Consider the following 20,966-nt stretch of genomic DNA (forward strand, 5'->3'; position numbering starts at 1 on the left):
AGGTGCTGAGAGGACAATCCTGGAGGGGTGGGCATGGGAGGTGATAACTGCCCCCAGAGGGTCCTGGGAGATGCTGAGAGGAGAGGAGAGCCAGGTCAAGGTGTTAGATTTTCATGCTTCCTGGCAGCAGGAGTGGAAGCTGGGTGGAGGGGACCAGTCACAGACAGTCGGCATGGTTTCCCTGAGGTCTCCAGAAGATGGAATGGCATGGCTCTTAGGTACCAAAGGTGATTCTTTTCAACTTTTCATTCTGAAAAATTTGGAAGACTAGTAAAATGACTATCTGTACGCCTTTTTCCTGGTTTCACCCATTGTGAACAGGTTGCCACACTTCCGCGCATGAGCTCTGCGCTTTCTCTCCACACACACTTTTTTTTCCACTTTGCTGAAGGTGGAAACTTATAGAGATCGTGGCCCATCTCCCCACACACACCAATACTTCAATATCCATTGCCTAAGAATAAGGACATTCTCCTAAATGACCACGATACAGTTATCACACTCGAGTATTAAAAATTTCCCAGTTATCCCCCAAATGTCACTTTCGTTTCTTTTTTTTTTTTTTCCAATCCACAGTCCAATCAGGATTCACACATTGCATTTGCTTGTCATGTGCCTTTAATCTCTGATTTACTACCATCCCCTGCTTTTGTTTTTCATGATAGTGACATTAAAAAAAATTTTTTTTAATGTTTATTTTTGAGAGAGACAGAGACAGAATGCGAGTGAGTTAGGGGCAGAGAAAGAGGGAGACCCAGAATCTGAAGCAGGCTCCAGGCTCTGACTGTCAGCACAGAGCCCAACGCAGGGATTGAACCCCCCGAGCTATGAGATCATGACCTGAGCCGAAGTAGGACCCTCAAAGACTGAGCCACCCAGGCACCCCTTAGGGTGACATTTTTTAAAAGTTCCTTTTACTTGTTCCAGGTTAAGGGACAGGATGAGTTGGGCTGTCAGGGCTTGTGGATATGAGGTCACTGATTCCCCAGCAGGAGGGGAGGGACTGAAGAACAGATTGGGCGGGGGGGGGGGGGGGGGGTGGCAGGCAGGAGCATCTTTAGAAACACTTGTGTTCCCCAAATGTTTTTGGTTGGAGACACACCTGTGGTCAACCCTGTCCCACCCCACCTCGGCACTCCTGGAACCTCTTGCTGTTCATTCAAGGAGTAGTTGTGGAGACTCTCCCAATTGCCTGTGTGTGGGCAGAGGGGGGTCCATGGGAAAATAAGAGAATTACAGAAGTCTTCTTTCTTCCATGAGGGAGATAAAGATTACGTGATTCAAGGTGGCAGGCCCCGGATGACTAAGTTCAGAACGGTGATTGGTGTCCATACACATAACAGGAATTCAGAGGAGAGGAAGTCAGCATGGGCTGGAGCAGTCCAGGAAATTGAGACTGGAGCTGGTCTGTAGAAGATGACAAGGATGTTAATAGAGAAGGAAAGGAGCCATTCTAGGGTATGCACACATACCCATACCATCCATCCTTCCACCCTCCTATCATGGCTCCTCCCACTGCCTACACAGGGAGGGCACAAGGGAACTCCAGATGCCCCATGGTGCCCTGGACATCATCATAACCTGCCCGAGTGCTCTAGACATTCAGGCACCAAATAGAGGCTTCTTTCTTGGAGATCTTGGAGCCATGAAGCTCTCCCACCTTGGGTAGCCTTCCCCCGCCACCCCCCCCCCCCCCAACCAGCCCAGCAGACCCACCAGGGAGTGGCTTCATTCATATGCAACTTCCACTTTTGTAACAAGCTGTGAGGGATCCAGAGAAATCAAAGACATGGCGTCAAAGTTCAAGTTGCTTTAGCCTTTTTGGACACAGAGAGAGACACGTGGAGAGATGAAAAGGGGAAGTAAATGAGGAGGAGGAGACTAAGGGGACAAGGTTCAGAGGAGCAGCAGTCAGGATGGGCCGGAGCATCTGGGGAGCATTCTCAGGATTCATGAAGGACTCTGCAGGAACTCAGCATGGTGGAGCTGGGAACTGGAGGGTGGGAAGAAGATCACAGCAAAGTTGGCCAGAGTGTCATGCGCTTAAAAAGACCAGTTTCGGGGCGCCTGGGTGGCTCAGTCGGTTAAGCGGCCGACTTCGGCTCAGGTCATGATCTCGTGGTCCGTGAGTTCGAGCCCCGCATCAGGTTCTGTGCTGACAGAGCAGAGCCTGAAGCCTGCTTCCGATCCTCTGTCTCCCTCTCTATGCCCCTCCCCTGCACGCGCTCTCTCTCAAAAAATAAATAAACAGTTTAAAAAAAAGACCAGTTGGTAAGATTGGAAACAACCTAAGTTGTCCATCTGGAGATGACTAGTTAAATAAATTATGGCACGTCCACACGATGGAATAATAATGCAACTCTAAAGAAGAATGAGTCAGCTGACTGTGTCCAGTTATCTCCAAGATAAACTGATAAACTGTTGACAAAATGGTGTGTGTAGTTTGCTACTATTTGGGGCAAGATAAGTATGATCTTGTTTGTATCGGCGCAGAGAAACTGGAGAGATATGTAAGAAACTTAACAGAAGTGGTTACTTGGGATGGAGGTGGGGGTAACTGCACAAAAGAGGAGGGGGACAAAAATGGGAAGGAGAATTTTGACTGAGTGCCTTTTTATACTTTTTTATTTTCCAACCATGTACATGTATTTGCTGTTTAAAAATTAGAGGAAAAAGTGTGTCAACTACACTGCAATTAACAATAAAGAGGGGAGCCTGGGTGGCTCAGTTGAGTGTCTGACTCTTGATTTCAGCTCAGGTCATGATCCCAGGGTCGTGGGACTGAGCCCCATGTGGGGCTCTGCACTGAGCATGGAGCCTGCCTAAGATTGTCTCTCTCCCTCTCCCTAAAAATAAGATAATAGGGGCGCCTGGGTGGCTCAGTCGGTTAAGCGGCCGACTTCGGCTCAGGTCATGATCTCGCGATTCATGAGTTTGAGCCCCGCGTCGGGCTCTGTGCTGGCAGCTCAGAGCCTGGAGCCTGCTTCGGATCGGTGTCTCCCTCTCTCTCTGTCCCTCCCCTGCTTGCACTCTGTCTGTCTCTCTCAAAAATAAACATTACAAAAAATTAAAAAGAATTAAAAATAAAAATAAAAGAGATAATAAAATAAATAATAAAAAAATTAAAGAAAAGTAAGTAGGCAGGACAGTCTAGGAGTATGGTCCATGAACCAGCAGCAGCTGCATCACCTGGACTCTTATTAGAACTGTAGAATCTACTAGAACTGCAGAAACCCCATCCCAGACATTGGGCAACCTCTCTGGGCCTTGGTTTGTTTGTCTATAAAACAGGTTATTAATTTCAGGTTGTTATGAGATTCAGTGAGCTGAAGGATTAAGGTACCCAGCAGAGGATCTACGTTTTGACAAAGCCCCAGGTGACTCAGGATCACGTTAAGGTTTGAGGAGCTCTGGCCTGGAGTCAGAGGTCACCAGGCGCAGGCACTGATGCCTGGTAAAAGCAGTGGATGTTTTTTTGTTTTTTTATTTTTTTTTTTTGGTAAAGTAATCTCTCTGCCCACACGGGGCTCGAACTCACTGCCCTGAGATCAAGAGTCACATGCTCCACTGACTGAGCCAGCCAGGTGGGCCTCAACAGCTGTGTTTTAAGGGTTTCATCTGGCAGCTGGATGAAGGATGATGGGAAGAAGAAAGTGTAGGCTAAGGGGCTAAGAGTTGCTGCTCAGCTGATCAGTTCATTGGTTACTTAGTTAATGAATACAAGCGGGAGAGGAGAGGGGCAGGACTAGTGTGCTGGTGGTAGAAACAGGTAGAAAAATGTCTGTGGGACATTTCTTAGGAAGAGAGGAAGGTCTTGATGGACAGTTTGCATATAGGGCAAGTAAAAAATACTCAGAGCCGTTTTCCTCATCTGTAGCTTGGGAGGAATAGTGCCCTTCCTGGGGTTGACAGGAAGATTCAGTAAGATAATGGAGGTGGAGTGCCAGCAAAGGGCCTGGTGCACACAGGGCACTCCAGAAGTGTTTGTTCATTTCTTCCCTCTTCTGGTCCCCTTGCAGTTTGAGTTAGTTTGGGCTGGGAATAGAGGAAGAGAGGGAACGGTGTGATCACAAGCACCAGGAGGACATCAGGCTGTGGAGTCTGGATGGGAGGGATCTCTCTGCCTTTCCCCCACTCATCTCACCTCAATTTCAGTCCCATGATGGCGGGGGCTGGTGGGGGGGCATCTCTTGAAGGCCCGGGTTCAACGGTGAGCAGGCTGTCTCCCCCCTACCATTGTACCCTGTCTGCCCGGCAGCTTCGGAGGCAGAGTGCCTCTGGGGAGGGTCCGGCTGGGCTGGGTGCCCTGTGCTCCTGATGCAGGGCCCCCACTCCACTCATAACAACATCTCAACCTGATCCCCCAGTAAAAGAAAACAGCCAAATAAGAGGCTCCCCTCGCAACAGTCAAAGCCCAATCCTGTAATTAAATCTTGGCTGAGCAATTACTTAGTAACTTCCACCAGCCGACTTTATTGGCCTCTTCTGGTCTGTGGGGTGGGATTGGGGCCCCCAAGTTGTGGTCTCCCCAGAGACCCAGCTAGGACTTTGCCAAGTTTGTGGCTTTTTCCTGCATCCAGCAAAGCCAAGGCACTCCTGGCTGGGAGAATACACTGCATGGAGGAAGGGCAGGCTGAGAGGTCCTGAGGTCTCCTGCATCCCCACCCAGGTCTCTGCAGCTGGCTCTCCAGGGGCAAAGGTCAGTGCTCCCAACTCCCATATGCTACTGAGCGACAGAGCATCTTGTCCAGCCTCTGGTTCCAGGCTGGAGACACCTTATGCCAGACCAGCTCCTGAAACGGTTTTCTTCTGCCTGCAGGGGAGGGTGGGCTCCAATCCCCCTGACTTTGACATTCCTCTGAGCTGGGAGGGTGCCAGGAGATGAGGTCAGGCTAAGATGAGGTCCTGCTGGTGTGGACTCCCACATCCTGAGAAGGGGCTCAGAGGAAGTCATTACCTGGTGCCCGAGAGTGTGGAGACCCAAGTCCAGCCCTGGCTAGGGGGTGGAGTGTTTTAGGGTGCTGGGGAGAGACTCATTTCCCTTGGTAACCATGGGCTCTACTGATAGGACCATAACATAGTGGGAAGGGTCCTTGATGGGGAACAGGTTTGAATCCTGACTCGGCTGTTTAGCAAGGGTGTGACCATGGCCAAGCTACCACCTTTCTGAGTCTCGGTTTGTTCATCTGTGAGACAGGGGCTATTAATGTAAGGTTATTATGAGATTCAACAAGATAGTGGGTTAAGGTATCTGAGAGTCTGACTCATGGTAGGTGTTTAGTACCTACCTGCTCCTGCCCCTGTTCCCTACCCTGACTTTGGGCATAGAGAGGCTAAGCAGAGAACAGCAAAGAGCCCTGACAGGCTGGAAGAGGGCTGTGACAATTGAACAAAAGAACCTCAAGAAGGAAAATTCCACCGGGGCCCAGGAGACAGGGTGGGGCAGGCATCTGCAAGGTCACCTTGAAGACCAGGCAAAAAACATCCCATTGTCTGAAATTGTGTGTTTAAAAAAAGGTTGCTAAGTACAAAAAGCAAAAAACAAAATTCCATGTGGATTGGGACTATAGATATATAAAGTGTATTTGTAAATGGCCAGGGATTGGAAGGGAACAGAACCATAGAGATGATTCAGTTGGAATGCCAGGACTACATGTGGGTTTTTTTACTTTTTAGTAATGTGCTCTGCTGGTCATTTGCTTTAACTGAAAACTCCATAGATAATAAGAACATAATTTAACGTGGAATGCGTTTCTTTTAAGGAGTACGGAGATGGGGATTCTAGAGCCCCTTCCGCCACTAACCTCCTGTGAGACCATGGAGCTCTCCTGAGCCTCAGTCTCTCCGTCTGTAAAACGGGAGGGTGAGATCCAGTACTCGGGTGTGGTTTTACATCTGGCTGAAATGCCCGGTGGCTGGCAGAGTGGAGGCAGAACAACAAATAAAGCTGTCTGGGACCTCCTGTGTGAGGTTACTCTGGCTCTGAGGAAAGGGCGAGAAATGAGATGCAGGAACCATTTCCTAGGTACAGCCGTCTCCCTGCACCAGGCCCTGCGACATTCAAGACCAGTCCAGACCCTGCAGGTATTGGCATAGCCCCCACACACTTCTCACGGGCTCTGGAGACCAACCCTTGAGCTGGGACTTTGAGCCCTGGGTGCGTTTCTCTGCGAGGCCTCCTGGGTCTGGCTTATCTCCCGCTCTCCCTGAGGTCTGGAAGGAACAGCAGCCACGTCTCCCATCCGCCAAGCGTCTCTTCTATGTCAGGCATGGGGCCGAGTGGATTGCATGCATTAACCCACTCCCATCATCAGCCCTGCGAAGGGATGGGGCAATACCTTCATTTTAGGGATGGAGAAAAGGAGACTTTAAGGGATATTTACTCATGGTCTATGACCTTTGCATTCTGCTCTAGGAATATTCCCCAAAGAAGTCACCTAGGTCCATAAAGGGCCATGGGTGTGATATCATTGCAGTGTTGTTTGTGGGGATGGGCGGGGGGGGGGGGGGGGTTGGAGGTCCCTGGGGGTCCTGGGGGGGAGCAGAGACATCAAATGTGGTGGATACACTCCATGGACATAGTGATGGGGAGCAAGGAACCAGATGCTGGTCCAGCAATATGGATGGATCTTAACAGTGGGAGATCTAAAACACACAGTGCTACTTATGTAAATGAAAACTACCTGCACGCAAGCAACAATATATCTATTTGGCAAGAACATATGCACAAGAAGACGCTCCTTAAGTACATTAGAATGGTTGCCTCTGGCTAGGATGGGTGGGGAACAGGGTTGGAGGTAAAGGGGGAGAATGAATGCGAGAGAGAGGAGGGTTCATAGACCAACGAGGATAATGCACCATGAGCAAGGTGTATGAATAACTCAGTTGTCTGTACTTTAAGCCCAGCAAAGGAAAAAAATAAGTCAGGATCAGAGAGGTTAAGTAACTTGTCCAAATCACACAGTAGGTAAAGAGGGGTGGAAAGCGTGTCCAAATAACCAGGCCTCCTTACAGTGATATGGTAGCGGGACGCTTCAGCAGCAGGGGGGTAGGGGGGGAGGCTGTGTGTGTGCTTGGTGAGTTTCCTGTGCTCCAGGTCAGCTCTGACCCTCACCAGCTCCCCCTGTCCTTCCCAAATGCCCCCTGAGGGGTGCAAGTCAGTCCTCACCCTCCGGGAACTTTGATGACCTACAAAATGAGATCACTCTTGGAGCGTGGCAGAGGAGTCAGAGAAAGGGGGGCTTCCAGGAGGCAAGACTTAATCAGTGTCGTCTGGAATTTAGAAACAGCAATTCCAAGGTAACTCCTAGCACCTACCTCCCAGCGGGCACTGCTCTGAGCTCACGCGGCGCACACGAGCCTTCTAGGTGAATTCTATTATCATCCCCACTTTGCAGATTAGGAACTGAGGCACACACAGGTTAAGTGATTTAGGCAAGCCACAGAGCTGAGAAGTCGCAGTGGGGGATCTGAACCCAGGCAGAGTGGGGTCCAGAGGCCGTGATCGTAACCATTCTGTGATTTACAAAAGAAATATGACAGATATGGTTTGACTGGCCAGGCCTTCCTAAAGGAGGTCTCCATAGCCATGACCCCTCCTGAGGTTCCCATGGTGAGGGTGGCACAGTCCGGGCCGGGGACACACCAGGCAGGACCCAGACCTATGGTCAGTCGCAGGGGAGGGGTCCCTATCTGAAGTTCTCAGGATGAGATTCGACTCCCCTTCCTTCAAATGTCCAAGATGGAGAGACCCGATATCCTCACGGTGCACGTATAGAAACTGAGGCCCAAAGAGGCAATGCGACTTGTTTCAGGTCTTGGGGCAACCAGCCCAGCACCTCCCCCTCTGGCTGAGACCAGGTGTAGCGTGTGCTAAATTGTGGGACCCCTGCTCCCCCCAAGTCCCTGCCCACCTCCCGGGCTCCCTCCTGACAGCTCCTTCAGGCCCAGGGCTGGGAGCCAAGCCACTTTCCCCGGAGCCAGCAAAGCTGGCCACACCATCCAGAATGCCACATTCCCACCTTCTCTCCCTCCGTCAAGCAAGATACCATCGCCCCAGAGCCTTGGCAGTCGCTGAGCAGAGCCTCCGAGAGGGCCAGCCCTGATTGCCACTCCTTCTCCCGCTTCCCTGCCAGACTCCCCTCCTGGGCCCTCCCACCAGCTCAGAAATTAGGGGTCATTACCATCAGGGTGTGAGATCTGAGCCGGGTGCTAAGTCATCAACACCCCAACTCTCAATCTGCCACAGGGCCCCAAAGTCCACCCCGTAACCGACAGTCAGTGCTGACACAGTGCCAGGAAGGAAACAAGTTCTGGGCCCGGCCCAAGCCAATGTGGCAGAGGGCAGGAAGCCACTGGCTCATTCTATTTCCCTTCCACTGGTCCTCCTCTGACCCCAGAGAGAAGCTCAGATCCCTCCCGCATGTGGGATTTCAGACGCATTCCCAGAAGGTGCTACTAATTCTGGTGTTGGGGGCAGGGGGGAGGCTCAGGTTTTTGAAGATGGGGACAGGATGGCCCATTCAGCCACCTACCCACTAATCTAGTTATCTGCCCACGCATAATAATAGCTAATATTTATTGAGTGTTTACCCTGTGCCAGGCACTGTCTTGAGTGCTTTGCTCATCCCTATTAGGTAGAGACCTGTAGTCTACCCATTTTACAGATGAACAAATGGAACTACAGAGAAGTCAATTACTTGCCCAAGGTCACACAACTAGTAAAATGGTAGAGCCAGAGTCAAGCTCAAGGAGTCTGACTCTTGGGGCACCTGAGTGGCTCAGTCAGTTAAGCATCCGACTTCAGCTCAGGTCAAGATCTCACGGTTCGTGAGTTCAAGCCCCGTGTCTGGCTCTGTGCTGACAGCTTGGAGCTTGGAGCCTGCTTTGGATTCTGTCTCTCCAGCTCTCTCTGCCTCAAGGATGAGTAATCATTTAAAAAATTATATATATATATATAGTATATATATATATATATATACTATATATATATCATATATCATATATCATATATATATATGGGCCTGCTATCCCATCCTCTATAGCACAACCACCTGCCAATCTAGCCTTTTTTTTTTGAGAGAGAGAGGGCGCAAGTGAGTGAGAGGCAGAGGGAGAGAGAGAAGCAGGGCTCACGTTCACCTGAAGTGGAGCTTGAGCTCAGCTGAAGTGGGCCTCAAGCACACCCGATGTGGGACTTGAACTCATGAACCGTGAGATCGTGACCTGAGCCGAAGTCAGATGCTTAACGACTGAGCCACCCAGGCGCCCCGATCTAGCCATTTACTGAGCACCTATGTATCCATTCATTCACCCACAGCCACCCTACCCAGCCACCTGTCTATGGAACAGCATATGCAAAGGCTCAGAGGGAAAAGAGCGGGGCATGCTTAAGAAATTAGCTACTGCGTAGAGTGAGGGAAAAGATAGCAAGAAATGGGGCAAGAAAGGTGAGCAGAGGTCCAATCAGGGGGTTTGGCCCATCCACTGTCTGTCTACCTACCAACACTCATCCTCCTGCCCACCGACTCTCTCTGTCCACGCATCCTCTCTCTGTCCATGCATCCATCCATCTATCCCTTTCTTCCTCCCTCCATCCATCATCTCTGTAATTTGGAAGGCAGAGACAGACAGAGAGAGAGAGAATGGAGAGTTGGTTGGGTATGTTTCCTCCCTGCCAGTAATTTCTTATGACATGTTGGGCCCCTGGGGGGAAAATTAGGACTTCTGGAGGTACCTGAATAACTGGGATCATTTCCTCCTCTCTCTACTCACCGCATCACCCACAGTTCACAGGCCCTGGGAGATTGTGGGAAGAGGGAATTGCAGACAGGGTCAGTGCGAAAGTTAAAAGACCCTTCCAGGCCTTGAGACTTCAGCCCCCAGCCCTGCCCTTGTGTCTCCTTAGGAAGACAGAAGGAACTGTGCTGTCAAAGGGGTGTCACAATGCCCCAGCCCATGCAAATTCTCCCCACCTGGGCACTCCCAGTACCTCCCAAAGAGTCCCCGGGAGCTCCGGAGCCCCTGACCACCAGAAGTTCCATCTCACCAACAAGAAAGGCCCTGGTCAAGGATGTCCCAGGTGGGATGACCTTACAGGGCTGCATCAAGACAGCCCAAGGTCACAGGAAGTCTGATTGACAGGAGAGAGTATGAAGGCCCCAGCCTGGCCCACCTTCATGGCTGGGAGCTGGGGACCTCTTACAAAAGGCTTAGGGACCAGTGCTGCTGTGGAGCCCCGGCTGTCCTCCCGGGGGAGGGAGCAGGAAGCAGGCCACCATTCCTCTCCTCCCGTTCCTCTGCCCCTTCACTTCCCAGAGTCATTTCCTGGGCTGCTAGCCTGCACTTCCCAGTCTCCTAGGCAAACTTGTGACAAGTAACAGTGACAGCTGAAGCTTCCTGAGTGTTCAAGAGGTGTAGGCAGTTTATGTAGAATGTCTCATTAAATCCTCGTGGTAACCCTATGAGATAGATTCTATTTTTTTTTTTTTAAGAATTTAGAACAGTGTTTCACACAGCAAGCTTTTTGTTTTTTAATGTTTATTTATTGATTTTTGAGAGGGAGAGAGAAAGAGAGAGCAGGGGAGGGGCAGAGAGAGAGAGAGAGAGAGTCAGAATCCCAAGCAGGCTCTGTGCAGCAGAGAGCCCAACGTGGGGCTTGAACTCACAAACCATGAGATCATGACCTGAGCCCAAACCAAGAGTCAGACGCTCAACCAACTGAGCCACCGAGGCGCCCTGTCCCTACGAGATAGGTTCTTTAGGTGTTCCCCCTTGAGAGGTGGGAAAACGGAGGTACAGAGTGTTATAAAATACTGAAAGCTCAGGCACTTGGTGTGAGCGGTGGAGCTGGGATTTGAACTCCAAGCCCCCAGGCTACACAGCCTCACGAGGGAGCTAAGGCCAAGCTCTCTCGGCCTCTTCATCTGCTCCCTCCCAGGCCCCTCTGCCCCACCGCACACCGACAGGCTCTCACAAAGGTTCAGATGAGCTTGTTCGAAACCTGCAGGGAACTGCCAGATGTGGCTGATAATAATTACTATTTGTATTGTGCCCTGAAAGTTCCCACACTCATCGCACCCCCACGACACGCTGGTGAAGCAGATGGCCTTATTATCTTCATTTTGCAGGTGAGGCCACCAAAGCTCAAAGAGGTTCCGAGACTTGCCCAAGGTTGCCTGACCTGTAGGGCAGAGTGAGGCCCTGAGCTCAGGCCTTCACACTCCAAAGCCCAGGCACATTCCCTGGTACCGGCTGCCCTGGGAGGCTTAAGGGCCTCACCCGATGCTGTTTGCATTTCAACAGGGACCGAGGCCTTCCCCCCAGAGAGTGAGGCGCGGGTGGGCGCTGGGCCTGAAGTGTTCCAGCCGACAGTGTCTTCCCAGACCCACAGCAATACCACATATGAGATATTCTTGCCCTCCTCGGAAAGCCCCGCTCTCGAGTCACCCCCATCACCTTTCCAGGCCCTGGCAGCAAGGACAGACACTATGCCTGGGGGGTGCGGGTGGAGGGGTCATAGAGGGAGAGGTCTATTTGGGATCCTTCTTTTGGCTCCAGCTGGAACCCCAAGGAGAAATAGGGTAGTGGGATTCAGAAGGGAGGGAAGGGGCTGGGGAGACCCTCTACTTGCCCTCTAGGCTTCTTTGCTCCGTGGACCCGGAGGCTTAAGTGAAGGCTGGCAGGAAGCAGGAAAGGAGTTAGGGGTCTTCCCCGAAGCTCTAAAGTAGGCGTCTCCGCCTTGACACTGATGACATCATGTGCTGCTAATTCTCTATTGTGGGGCGGTCCTGGCTCTGTATAATGGTCAGTAGCATCCCTGGCCTCTACCCACTTTTGGCTGTGACAATGGGGATGCTACTCCCCGCTGGAGGCCAGTAGCATCCCCATTGTCACAGCCAAAAATGCCTCAGGCATCGCCAAAAGTTCACGGGCCCCCAACCCCCTGCACTTGATAGGAGGACTGGGAGGAGGAGCCGGTTAAATGAAACCAGACGTTAACCTGGAAAGTATGCATTCGGGGCCCCACCCTCCCCCGCAGAGCTGGCTGTGCTGGGCCCTGGGCAGGCGATGGGGTGTTCTCAGCCCTCTGGGGTTAGTCACCTGGAGCCTGGCTGGGCCCTTGGAAGGGGCAGGGCAAAGCTGTGCTGCCTGGGCTTCCTTCTCCTCCCCCTCTTCCTCCTCCTTGCTCTGAGTCTTCTCTTCCTCCTCCCTTTCCCCTTCTTCCTCCTCCCCGGGGACGGTCCCTCTGCCCTAGTTTCTGTGAGGGCCTCATCCCTAGATGTGCTCAAGGCCTGAGTCCCCCTCACCCCAAGGCCCCAAATGTTGCCGTAGCAGCCACTGGGGCATAGCTGGCAGGTAGACCCAGGAGGGCCCAAGTCACGGCTGGGCTGGGGCAGAGAGAGAGGGGAGTGTTCAAATCCTGGTCCCCCCACTAACTAGTCTGGAGCTGCGGGAATTCTGGGGGGGGGGGGTCTTCGTGCTTCGATGTGAACTTAAACGTGCTTCGATGCCTCCAAGCCTCATCTTCCACATTTGAGTCATGGGAGTAACACCTCAAATGGCTCTTAGGAGATTTTGCAGAGCTGAGCGTCTAGTGCCTGGAGCTGGGGAGATTCTCAGTCCCATGAGCAGCATTATCGCCCTTCCCTCTGTGGGTCTCTGGTCAGACCCCCCAGCCATTCTGAAAGCACGTGCTTCTGTCACTCTTGACACCAGCCTGGCAAGCCTGAGGTGCGGGGTCCGGATGGCCAAGACTGAGGCGGGGTGGGGGGGCGGGATGCGCTATGGTTCCCTCATCTCCAGATCCGTGGCCACGGGCTGAGCCCTTCTGCAGTGTCGAGAGGACCGGAACCCCACATCCTCAGAATCATACTTAATATGGTAAACATCCTGCAATGTCCAGGACTGCCCCACAACAAAGAATCATCGGGGGCGCCAGGTGGCTCAGTCAGTTAAGCGGCTGACCTCGGCTCAGGTCATGAGCTCACGGTTCGTGAGTTTGAGCCCCGCGTCTGGCTCTGTGCTGACAGCTCGCAGCCTGCAGCCTGTTTTGGGTGCTGTGTCTCCCTCTCTCACAAATAAACGTTAAACATTTTTAATAAAACGAAAGAATTATCAGCCCACAGTGTCCGTGGCACTGAGGGCAGGAAGCTCCGATTTGTACAAGTTTACATTGTGGTGTCTGTTATTTGCACACTCAGAGCCTGGCGTATAAGAGGAATCATTTTGAATGAACGAGTGAACCAGTGAAGCAAATAATGTCATATCCTCAGCTGTGCTAGGAGATGGTAACTTCAGACTCCAGCGTTCAAGGCCCCGCAGCGTTCCTGACAAACTGGGAGATCCGGCTGCCCCTCTCTTCGGCTGCTCTCCTACTGCCCAGAACCCCTATCAGGAGCTCAGCAAGCTGACCGAATGAGGGCAAAAGTGGACTGGCAGCCCCTGTCCTCCCAGGGCGGTGGACACAGGATGCATATAGGGCGTGGACCCTGGGGTCAGCCAGGCCTGAGTTCAGTCCCAGCCTGGCTCTTCACCAGCCGCCTGACCCTAAACTTGTGACGGACATCCTTACTACAGCTTTCTCAACTATAAATAGGACGCATGACGACACCTTCCTTAAAGGGCAATGTGAGGATTAGAAGAGATAACCCATGTAAAGAGTTTGGTGCTGTGCTTGGAGCCCATGGTGAAGAACGATCGCTGATTACTGCCATCATAGCTCATTTCTTGTGTGGTCCCCCCGCTCCTAACCCCACGGCCAGGCCTCAAGGGCTCTGGGAAGGCCGTTCCACACTGTTCTCCAGCTTGGTCGTGTGCCAGCACTGGGTGAAGCCCCAGGGGCACAAAGGGGACTAGGATGTGGTCCTGAACACTGGGAGCGTTTTACAGGCTGTTGAACCATGAGCAGGAGCCCAGAAGGACCAGGATTTGGGGTTGGCATGAGGCGAGCACAGCACCCAGGGCAGCAAGATGTAAAAAGGGGTTCGGCGCACCTCTTTAAAATGTGCACTTGCCTCCCCCCAGTCCCAGCCTCGCAAAGGACCACGTCCCAAGAGGAATGCCTGAAGGCCCAGAGGAGGGTGAAACAGGGGTGGGGGTTGCAGCACCAGAGGCTTCCTGGAGGAGGTGTCAGGAGGGCTGCTGGCTTGGAAGAATAGGAAGAATTTTGAAATGCACAGCTGAGGGCACACACATTTCTGGGTAGGAACCTATGGCAGCAAAGCCGGCTTGGGAAGAAAGCCCTGGGCAGGTTTGAGTTGGGCAAGGCGTTTGTAAATTACATGGCAGAAGGAAAGAACGTACATCCTTTCTTGGGTACCAGGGATTTCTTCTGTAAGATGGCAGGGGTTCAACTTCCAGGAGCTCTGTAGCAAGGGCTCCTTCCCGGTTCCGGTTCCCCTGGGTGGCCGGGAGGACTGCGAGGCTGGGCCGAGCCGAAGTGGGTTCCCCTCCCAGCTGTCGCCTGGAGGAGACGGACAGAGCCAGCCTGACACCGAGGCATCGGTCCTTTGCGCTGTGCTGTTGTGACTGTGAAGGCCCCTAGTAAAATGAACATCTGGTACCTGGGAGACGGTGTGGAGGTCAAAGGTGAACAAAACAATTCAGTCCAGGGGGTAAACAAATGTCGCGACGGTGGGATCCTTGTGGCACTGGGGGCCTCCTCGAGGGGTAGACCTCCATGCGCAGTCAGCCAAGATTGGCGATTATGAAAAGCTGGCATTGTCACTTTGTAACAATGAGAGGTGTTCTAAAATAGAATGGGCCGGCTGGTTGGAAGGAGAACACCCCTTACTAGAACCCAGTTTAATTGAACCAGCCTTTATTGAGCGCGCACTGAATGCCTTGGTCTGAAGGAAAACAAGGAATAGGATTTTGGAGGGCATTATGTCAAGGGTAAGGTTGAGACAGCACGGACCAAAAGGGAAAGAGAATCTCCCTGATGGATGGGAGGGAGGGAGGGAGGGCATGCCGGGCTGGGGGATCGGCCCTGAACAAAGGCAAGGAGGCCTGGAAGGACACGTTGCCAGCAGGGGTGATGGACAGAAGGTCCGGCTAGAGCACAGGGTGAGGGGAGCCCCGTCCTCAGAGTTCTTGCTTTCCAGGCTAGGGGCCTTGGGATGTCTAGGCAGTAGAGAGCAACAGAGCACAGGCTGGGAGGCAGGAGGACAGGAGGGCTTGGTGGAAAGCTGAGTAACCCTTCAGGAGAGAGGAGGGAGGCCTGGCGGGACAGCGGCAGAGGAGGGCCAGATGGGAGTGACTTGAAGGACAGGGACAGACAGACAGCTGGACATGGGGGAGATGGGGGCGGGGCAGGTTGAAGATGAGCCTGGCTCTTAGCCTTTGAGTCGGCAGAGGCCTCTGGGAAGCAGGCTGAGGTCTGCATCAGCACGAGTCAGGTCAGGGGCCCTGAAGGCCGCCCCCTACCTGGAGATGTCTGGCTCCATGGCCGGCAGAGCTGTCTTGGGGGTGGCTCCGGAAGCTTCTGACGGCTGCTGGCCCCTTCCCCGCTCCCACCCTCGGGCTTAGCCGTGGAAGCCCCGGTGTCTGATGCCTCAGCGCTGGCCTGCTTTCCATCCCACAGGACTCAAAGAAACCCTCAGCACCCAGCCAGGAGCCAAAGACACCATCGGGCAAAAAGCTGAAGTTTCCACGCCCTCCCCTGTCCCAGTCGTGGAAGCGGGACCGTGAGCAGACCCTGGTGGCGGCCTACGTGCCGGTGGTGGTAGACCCGAAGGGGCAGAGCCTGGACAAGCTTAGGTTCAAGTTCTACACCTCCCAGTACTCTAACTCCCTGAACCCCTTCTATACCCGGCAGAAGCCTACCTGTGGCTACCTGTACCAGAGGGACATGGACCACACCCGCAAACGCTTTGACGTGCCTCCTGCCAACCTGGTCTTGTGGCGCTCCTAGGCCCCTCCCGGTCAGGAGACGCCACCTGCACCCTCCCCCGCCACAATCCTGGGTCCAGGAGGGGAGGGGCACTTGCTCCAGGAGGAGCAGACCATGCCCGGCCTGAGACAGCTGTGCTGCGCCCAGTGGCAAAGGGAGGTCTCTGTTCTCGGCAGCAATTAAAGTTTGTCCTTCCTTTCCTTGCCATCTGAATGGGTGGCTGTGGGCGGGTAAACTGAGGCCACAGGGGTGTCGTACGGCAGGTCACGTCCAGAGATGCCCAAAGACTTAGAAGCACTTGATTCTCAGTCCCCTCCCCTTCCCCTACCCCCACCTCCAGGAGTGACCTCAAGCCCCCTCTAGGGCCTCAGTCCCAAGCAAAGCCCATGCTGGTCACACCGTCCCCATAGGCCAAGCTTGGCAAGCCCGCCAAAGTCAGGAAAGAGAGAAGTCAGCTGGCGGTGGCCTGGGTTGGAGCAACCCCTGGAAAATGGGAAGTGGCACAGGGGGCAACGCAGTCTCTGGGGGGCCTCCTCTCCAGCCCTAGTTTCACATCCACCTGTCTCTTCTGACTTGTCGTTTGTTGGTGGAGGGACGGATTTCCCATCTCGTCTCTCCTCTGGTCCAGAAGAGCTGACTCGGGTTAGTCGGGCTCACGGGCCGTGTTTCATGAAGACGGGTGATGAAGGCAGAGGGCACTTGACCCAAAGCAGTGGCCTGAGTGAGTCCCCGGTCGCCCCACCTAGGGGAAGATCCGGCGCTATGCCGGGGCCAGCTCAGACGGTCCCGAGGGATCCGACTGTGAGCATCTCCTCCCAACGCCACAGCCAGTGACTTCGTGTTGGTAACCACTGAAACCAGCAAACGCCCATCATCTGGGGTTTCTTCTTTCCAGAGAGCTCGTTGTTAAATATCTGCCATCACACCACTAGGTGGATCCAGCTGGTTCCGCTTCTAGGACTCACAGCTCATTCTAGCTGGGGTGGGGTATTCAGTGGAGCATACTTTTGGAGCCTAAGAGTCTGGGGTTGGCTTGGGATGGAGGGACAGGATGTCTGGAGACCCAGACAAGCAGCCAGTGCACTGGCCACGCTTCCTCGGACGCCTTTCTCTGAAAAGAAGATGGTGAGTAGGGAGGAGGGACATGAGCCCTCCTAAAGTTTGTATCACAAGATAGAATCTAGGTTTTTCTGTTTGTTGTTGTTGTTGTTGTTGTAGGCTCTCTTTCAAAAGCCAGAGGCGGGGCACCTGGGTGGCTCAGTCGATTAAGCATCCGACTTCAGCTCAGGTCATGATCTCATGGTTCATGGGTTCGAGTCCCACATGGGCTCTGTGCTGTCAGCTCAGAGCCTGGAGCCTGGTTCGGATTCTGTGTCTCCCTCTCTCTGCCCCTCCCCTGTTCACACTGTCTCTCTCTGTCTCTCAAAAATAAATAAATGTAAAAAAAAAAAATTTAAAAAAAAAAAAAAAAAGCCAGAGGTTTTGGGGGCACCTGGGTGACTCCATCAGTTAAGCATCTGACTCTTGACTTCGGCTCAGGTCATGATCGCACGTGTTCATGAGTTTGAGCCCCGCGTGGGGCTCTGCGCTGACAGCATGGACCCTGATTGGAATTCTCTCTCTCTCTCTCTCTCTCTCTGCCCCTCCCCTGCTCTCTCTCTCAAAATAAATAAATAAAATTTTTTATTAATTAAAAAATAATATATTTGACTATATATAATATATATAATATAAATAATATATAGTATATTTTGATATTTTTAATTAATTTTTTAATTAATTAAAAAATAATATATTTGACTATATATAATATATATAATATAAATAATATATATAATATATTTTGATATTTTAAATTAATTTTTTAATTAATTAAAAAATAATATATTTGACTATATATAATATATAATATAAATAATATATATATTTGGTATTTTTAATTTTTTAATTAATTAAAAATAATATATTTGACTATATATAATATATATAATATAAATAATATATATAATATATTTTGATATTTTTAATTAATTTTTTATTAATAAAAAATTTTATTTATTTATTTTGAGAGAGAGAGCAGGGGAGGGGGAGAGAGAGAGAGAGAGAGAGAGAGAATTCCAATCAGGGTCCATGCTGTCAGCGCAGAGCCCCACGCGGGGCTCAAACTCATGAACACGTGCGATCATGACCTGAGCCGAAGTCAAGAGTCAGATGCTTAACTGACGGAGTCACCCAGGTGCACCTAAATAAACTTTAAAAAATAAAATAAAGTCAGAGGCTTTCCTCAATTGCTTGGCGATCCTGGGCTGGAGGTCGGCCATTTGGCATCTGTACCTGATTGTCAGTGTTTGAGGAGCCAGCATGGGAAAGAGCTGGGGGGGGGGGGGGTCTCTTCCTTTGCAGACTTTCCCTTCACTACCGGCTTCTAGAATGACCCTTCTCTCTCCTCGAGGCCCTCCAGTCCAAATGTCCAGAATAACCTCCAGCCAGGGGCAGGAGATAGGTGTGGTAGGGCATCTGGGGAGCCCGTGGCTCCTTACACAGGCTTTCCACCAGTCCTCCTGTTTCTGCCCCCCTGTCCTGCACCCCACCCTGTAGGGCACCTTCTGCCCCATGTCTGAGCCTCCACAGTTCTGTGGCAGGCATAGGCATCACGTCTGTACCATTCTCCACACCCTCCTCTTTCAGAGTGTTTGGGTTTCCACTTCCTGCGCTGAGACAGTTACAGTCGTCCATGTGCCCTCTGTTGTCCAAAATTTTATTAGAACCTCTCACCTATTTCCTTCTTTCTCTTTGTCTCTATGGACTGGTGGGCTTAAAAACTGTTATTGTGGGGCGCCTGGGTAGCTCAGTTGGTTAAGTGTCTTGACTTCGGCTCAGGTCATGATCTAACGATTTGTGAGTTCAAGCCCCGCGGCAGGCTCTGTGCTGATGGCTCAGAGCCCGGAGCCTGCTTCGGATTCTGTGTCTCCCTCTCTCTCTGCCCCTCCCCTACTCATACTCTGTTTTTCGCTCTCAAAAATAAACACTAAAAAATAAAAATAAAAAATGTTATTGCCATTTTAGCTGGATTTTGAAAAGCAGAGATAAATTTTTCAGTCTATGTGTAACTAAAAGTTCCATGTCCAATCATCCAACAGACCTTTGCTGAACATCCAAAGACTGGGTCCTTAGGCTGCAACCATCTCTGCCCTCCCAGACCTGAGAACCTTGCAGGGAGGGATGGGGGTAGGGGTGGGGGCCCGGCACTTTCACTCCCCCAACTGACACCTTCTCCTCTCCCTTGGAGAATGGTCTCCCCCTTGAGGTTCACCTTGGTAGAGCAGCCTTGATGGAAGCTTCCGGAACCTTTATAAAGAAGCTGGCCCAAGTCCCGCATCAGTGTGGGTGGGATAGTCCCAGGAGGCAAAGACCTGGCACTCAGAGCTCCGTTCTGTTTCTGCGGAGGTGGAGAGTGGGGGTCGGGCAGCTCTGGAGGGGAACCAGTCGGGCCTGGGATTGCTGCCCCTCGCATCTCTTCCCAGCCTAGCTTCCACCTCTGCACACCTGCCCCACACGCTCCCTCTCCTCGGTACCGTTCAGCCAGGTAGATCCTCTCACGCTGGTATATGGCGATCTATCCCAGGAGGGATTCCTACAGACAGAGCAGCCTGGGGAAGCCACACGGCCTCTCTCTGACGTGTCCCACCACACGAGCTGTCCACCCGCTTCCTCCATACCTTTCTTGGTGTGGATCCCAACCCTCTCTGACTTGGCCATCCATGTCTGGGAGAAGAATGGAGAGCAGGACTGAGAGAGGCCATGGAAGAGGGAGAAGCTGGGCTCTGGGATTGAGAGGCTGGGGGATTCCATTCCCATCCTGGGTCTGGGCCACCTCCAAAGGGATTGAGCTCACCGTCGCTGGAATTTTCCAGGCAGAAGGGCCACAGGGAAGATGCTGGAGTAGGGGCTCGAGGGACCCTCCGGCTGGAACCTCGAGATTTAAAGGCTTAAGCCAAAAGCCTGGTGATGAGGTAGAAAACTCTGGTACCACCACTTGGAATTTCTGTGGACCTCACAATGACTTTTCTGTCCCCACTTCCTCTCGTGTCACGTGGAAATAATACCACCCCACAGGGCTATTGTAAGCCGATTCCACAAGCTTAGCGTGCTGCCTTGAACACAGTAGACATTGGATGACAGCTCCACCCTACTCTAGCCTTACTGAATTCTTCCTTTGGTCATGCATGCACGCATTCACTCGCTCAGTGTTTTATTTATTTTTTAATTTTTTAAATGTTTTTATTTTTGAGAGAGAGCGAGAGAGTGCACAAGTTGGGGAGGGGCAGAAAGAGAGGGAGACACAGAATCCGAAGCAGGCTCCGGGTTCCGAGCTGTCAGCACAGAGCCTGATGCGGGGCTCGAACCCACGAACCGTGAGATCATGACCTGAGCCGAAGTCAGACGCTTAACACACTGGGTCACCCAGGTGCCCCGCACTCACTCAATGTTTTATTGGGCTCAAGTCTGTCAGTCAAGCGTTACCTTCACAAAGGTACTGAGGAGCATGTTTACAAAGAAGTGGGCACAGTTGAGGGCTGGTGACATGGCCAGAGTGGCCACAGAGGCAAGCCCTTCCTACTTATAAGCCTGAGAGGTACAGGGAGGTGGCTTTGTCACCGCAGCTGAGAGAGGGCTTTCGTGGGAGCTGTGGCTGAGGGTAGAAGGAATCAGGGCCCAAACTATGACCCAGCAGGGAGGGTGGGGAGCAAACACCCAGACTCTTCTCTTTTCCTACCAGCCAGTCTCCTTCCACTGCTTCCCAGGGGATGAACTGCCAGAAGCCAGAGGCCCCGGGGAGCCTGAGTGATCCAGTCCACAGGGGTCAGCCTCCTGGCGCTCAGAGCACACAGAGGAAGGTGGAGAATGGGTGGGGAGGGGGCCAACGGGATAACCAGCGCATGACCATGTGGAATCTTTGGCACTAGGTGCTGGGAGGGTGCGAGAGACGAATAACACAGAGGCCTCCACCCCGAGTTCCTGACGACAGGCTGACAATAAACAGCTGCGTATAATTTGAGAAATCAATGAAACT

General features: G+C 52.2%; 1 protein-coding gene and 1 long non-coding RNA gene across 3 annotated transcripts; one reads left to right on the forward strand and one right to left on the reverse strand.

Moving 5' to 3' along the window:
- Positions 1-1,034: 1,034 nt before the first annotated feature.
- On the reverse strand, positions 1,035-9,905 carry LOC131514210 (uncharacterized). The gene is made up of 3 exons (XR_009262984.1): positions 9,775-9,905; positions 1,717-1,817; positions 1,035-1,407 (listed from the first exon to the last, which is right to left on the reverse strand). It is a non-coding gene; the product is annotated as an uncharacterized LOC131514210 (long non-coding RNA).
- A 70-nt stretch (positions 9,906-9,975) lies between these two features.
- CIMIP3 (ciliary microtubule inner protein 3) lies at positions 9,976-16,092 on the forward strand. Of its 2 annotated transcripts, none has more exons than XM_058733943.1 (2): positions 9,976-10,081; positions 15,584-16,092. In XM_058733943.1, exons 1-2 carry the CDS (start codon positions 10,073-10,075, stop codon positions 15,911-15,913), a joined length of 339 nt encoding a protein of 112 aa, XP_058589926.1. In that variant the 5' UTR covers positions 9,976-10,072; the 3' UTR covers positions 15,914-16,092. The 2 variants fall into 2 exon arrangements, with proteins under 2 accessions (XP_058589926.1, XP_058589925.1); XM_058733942.1 differs by lacking the exon at positions 9,976-10,081 and adding an exon at positions 14,672-14,895.
- Positions 16,093-20,966: the final 4,874 nt, after the last annotated feature.

Source organism: Neofelis nebulosa, chromosome 6, assembly GCF_028018385.1.
Source record: "Neofelis nebulosa isolate mNeoNeb1 chromosome 6, mNeoNeb1.pri, whole genome shotgun sequence".
Lineage (NCBI taxonomy): Eukaryota > Metazoa > Chordata > Mammalia > Carnivora > Felidae > Neofelis > Neofelis nebulosa.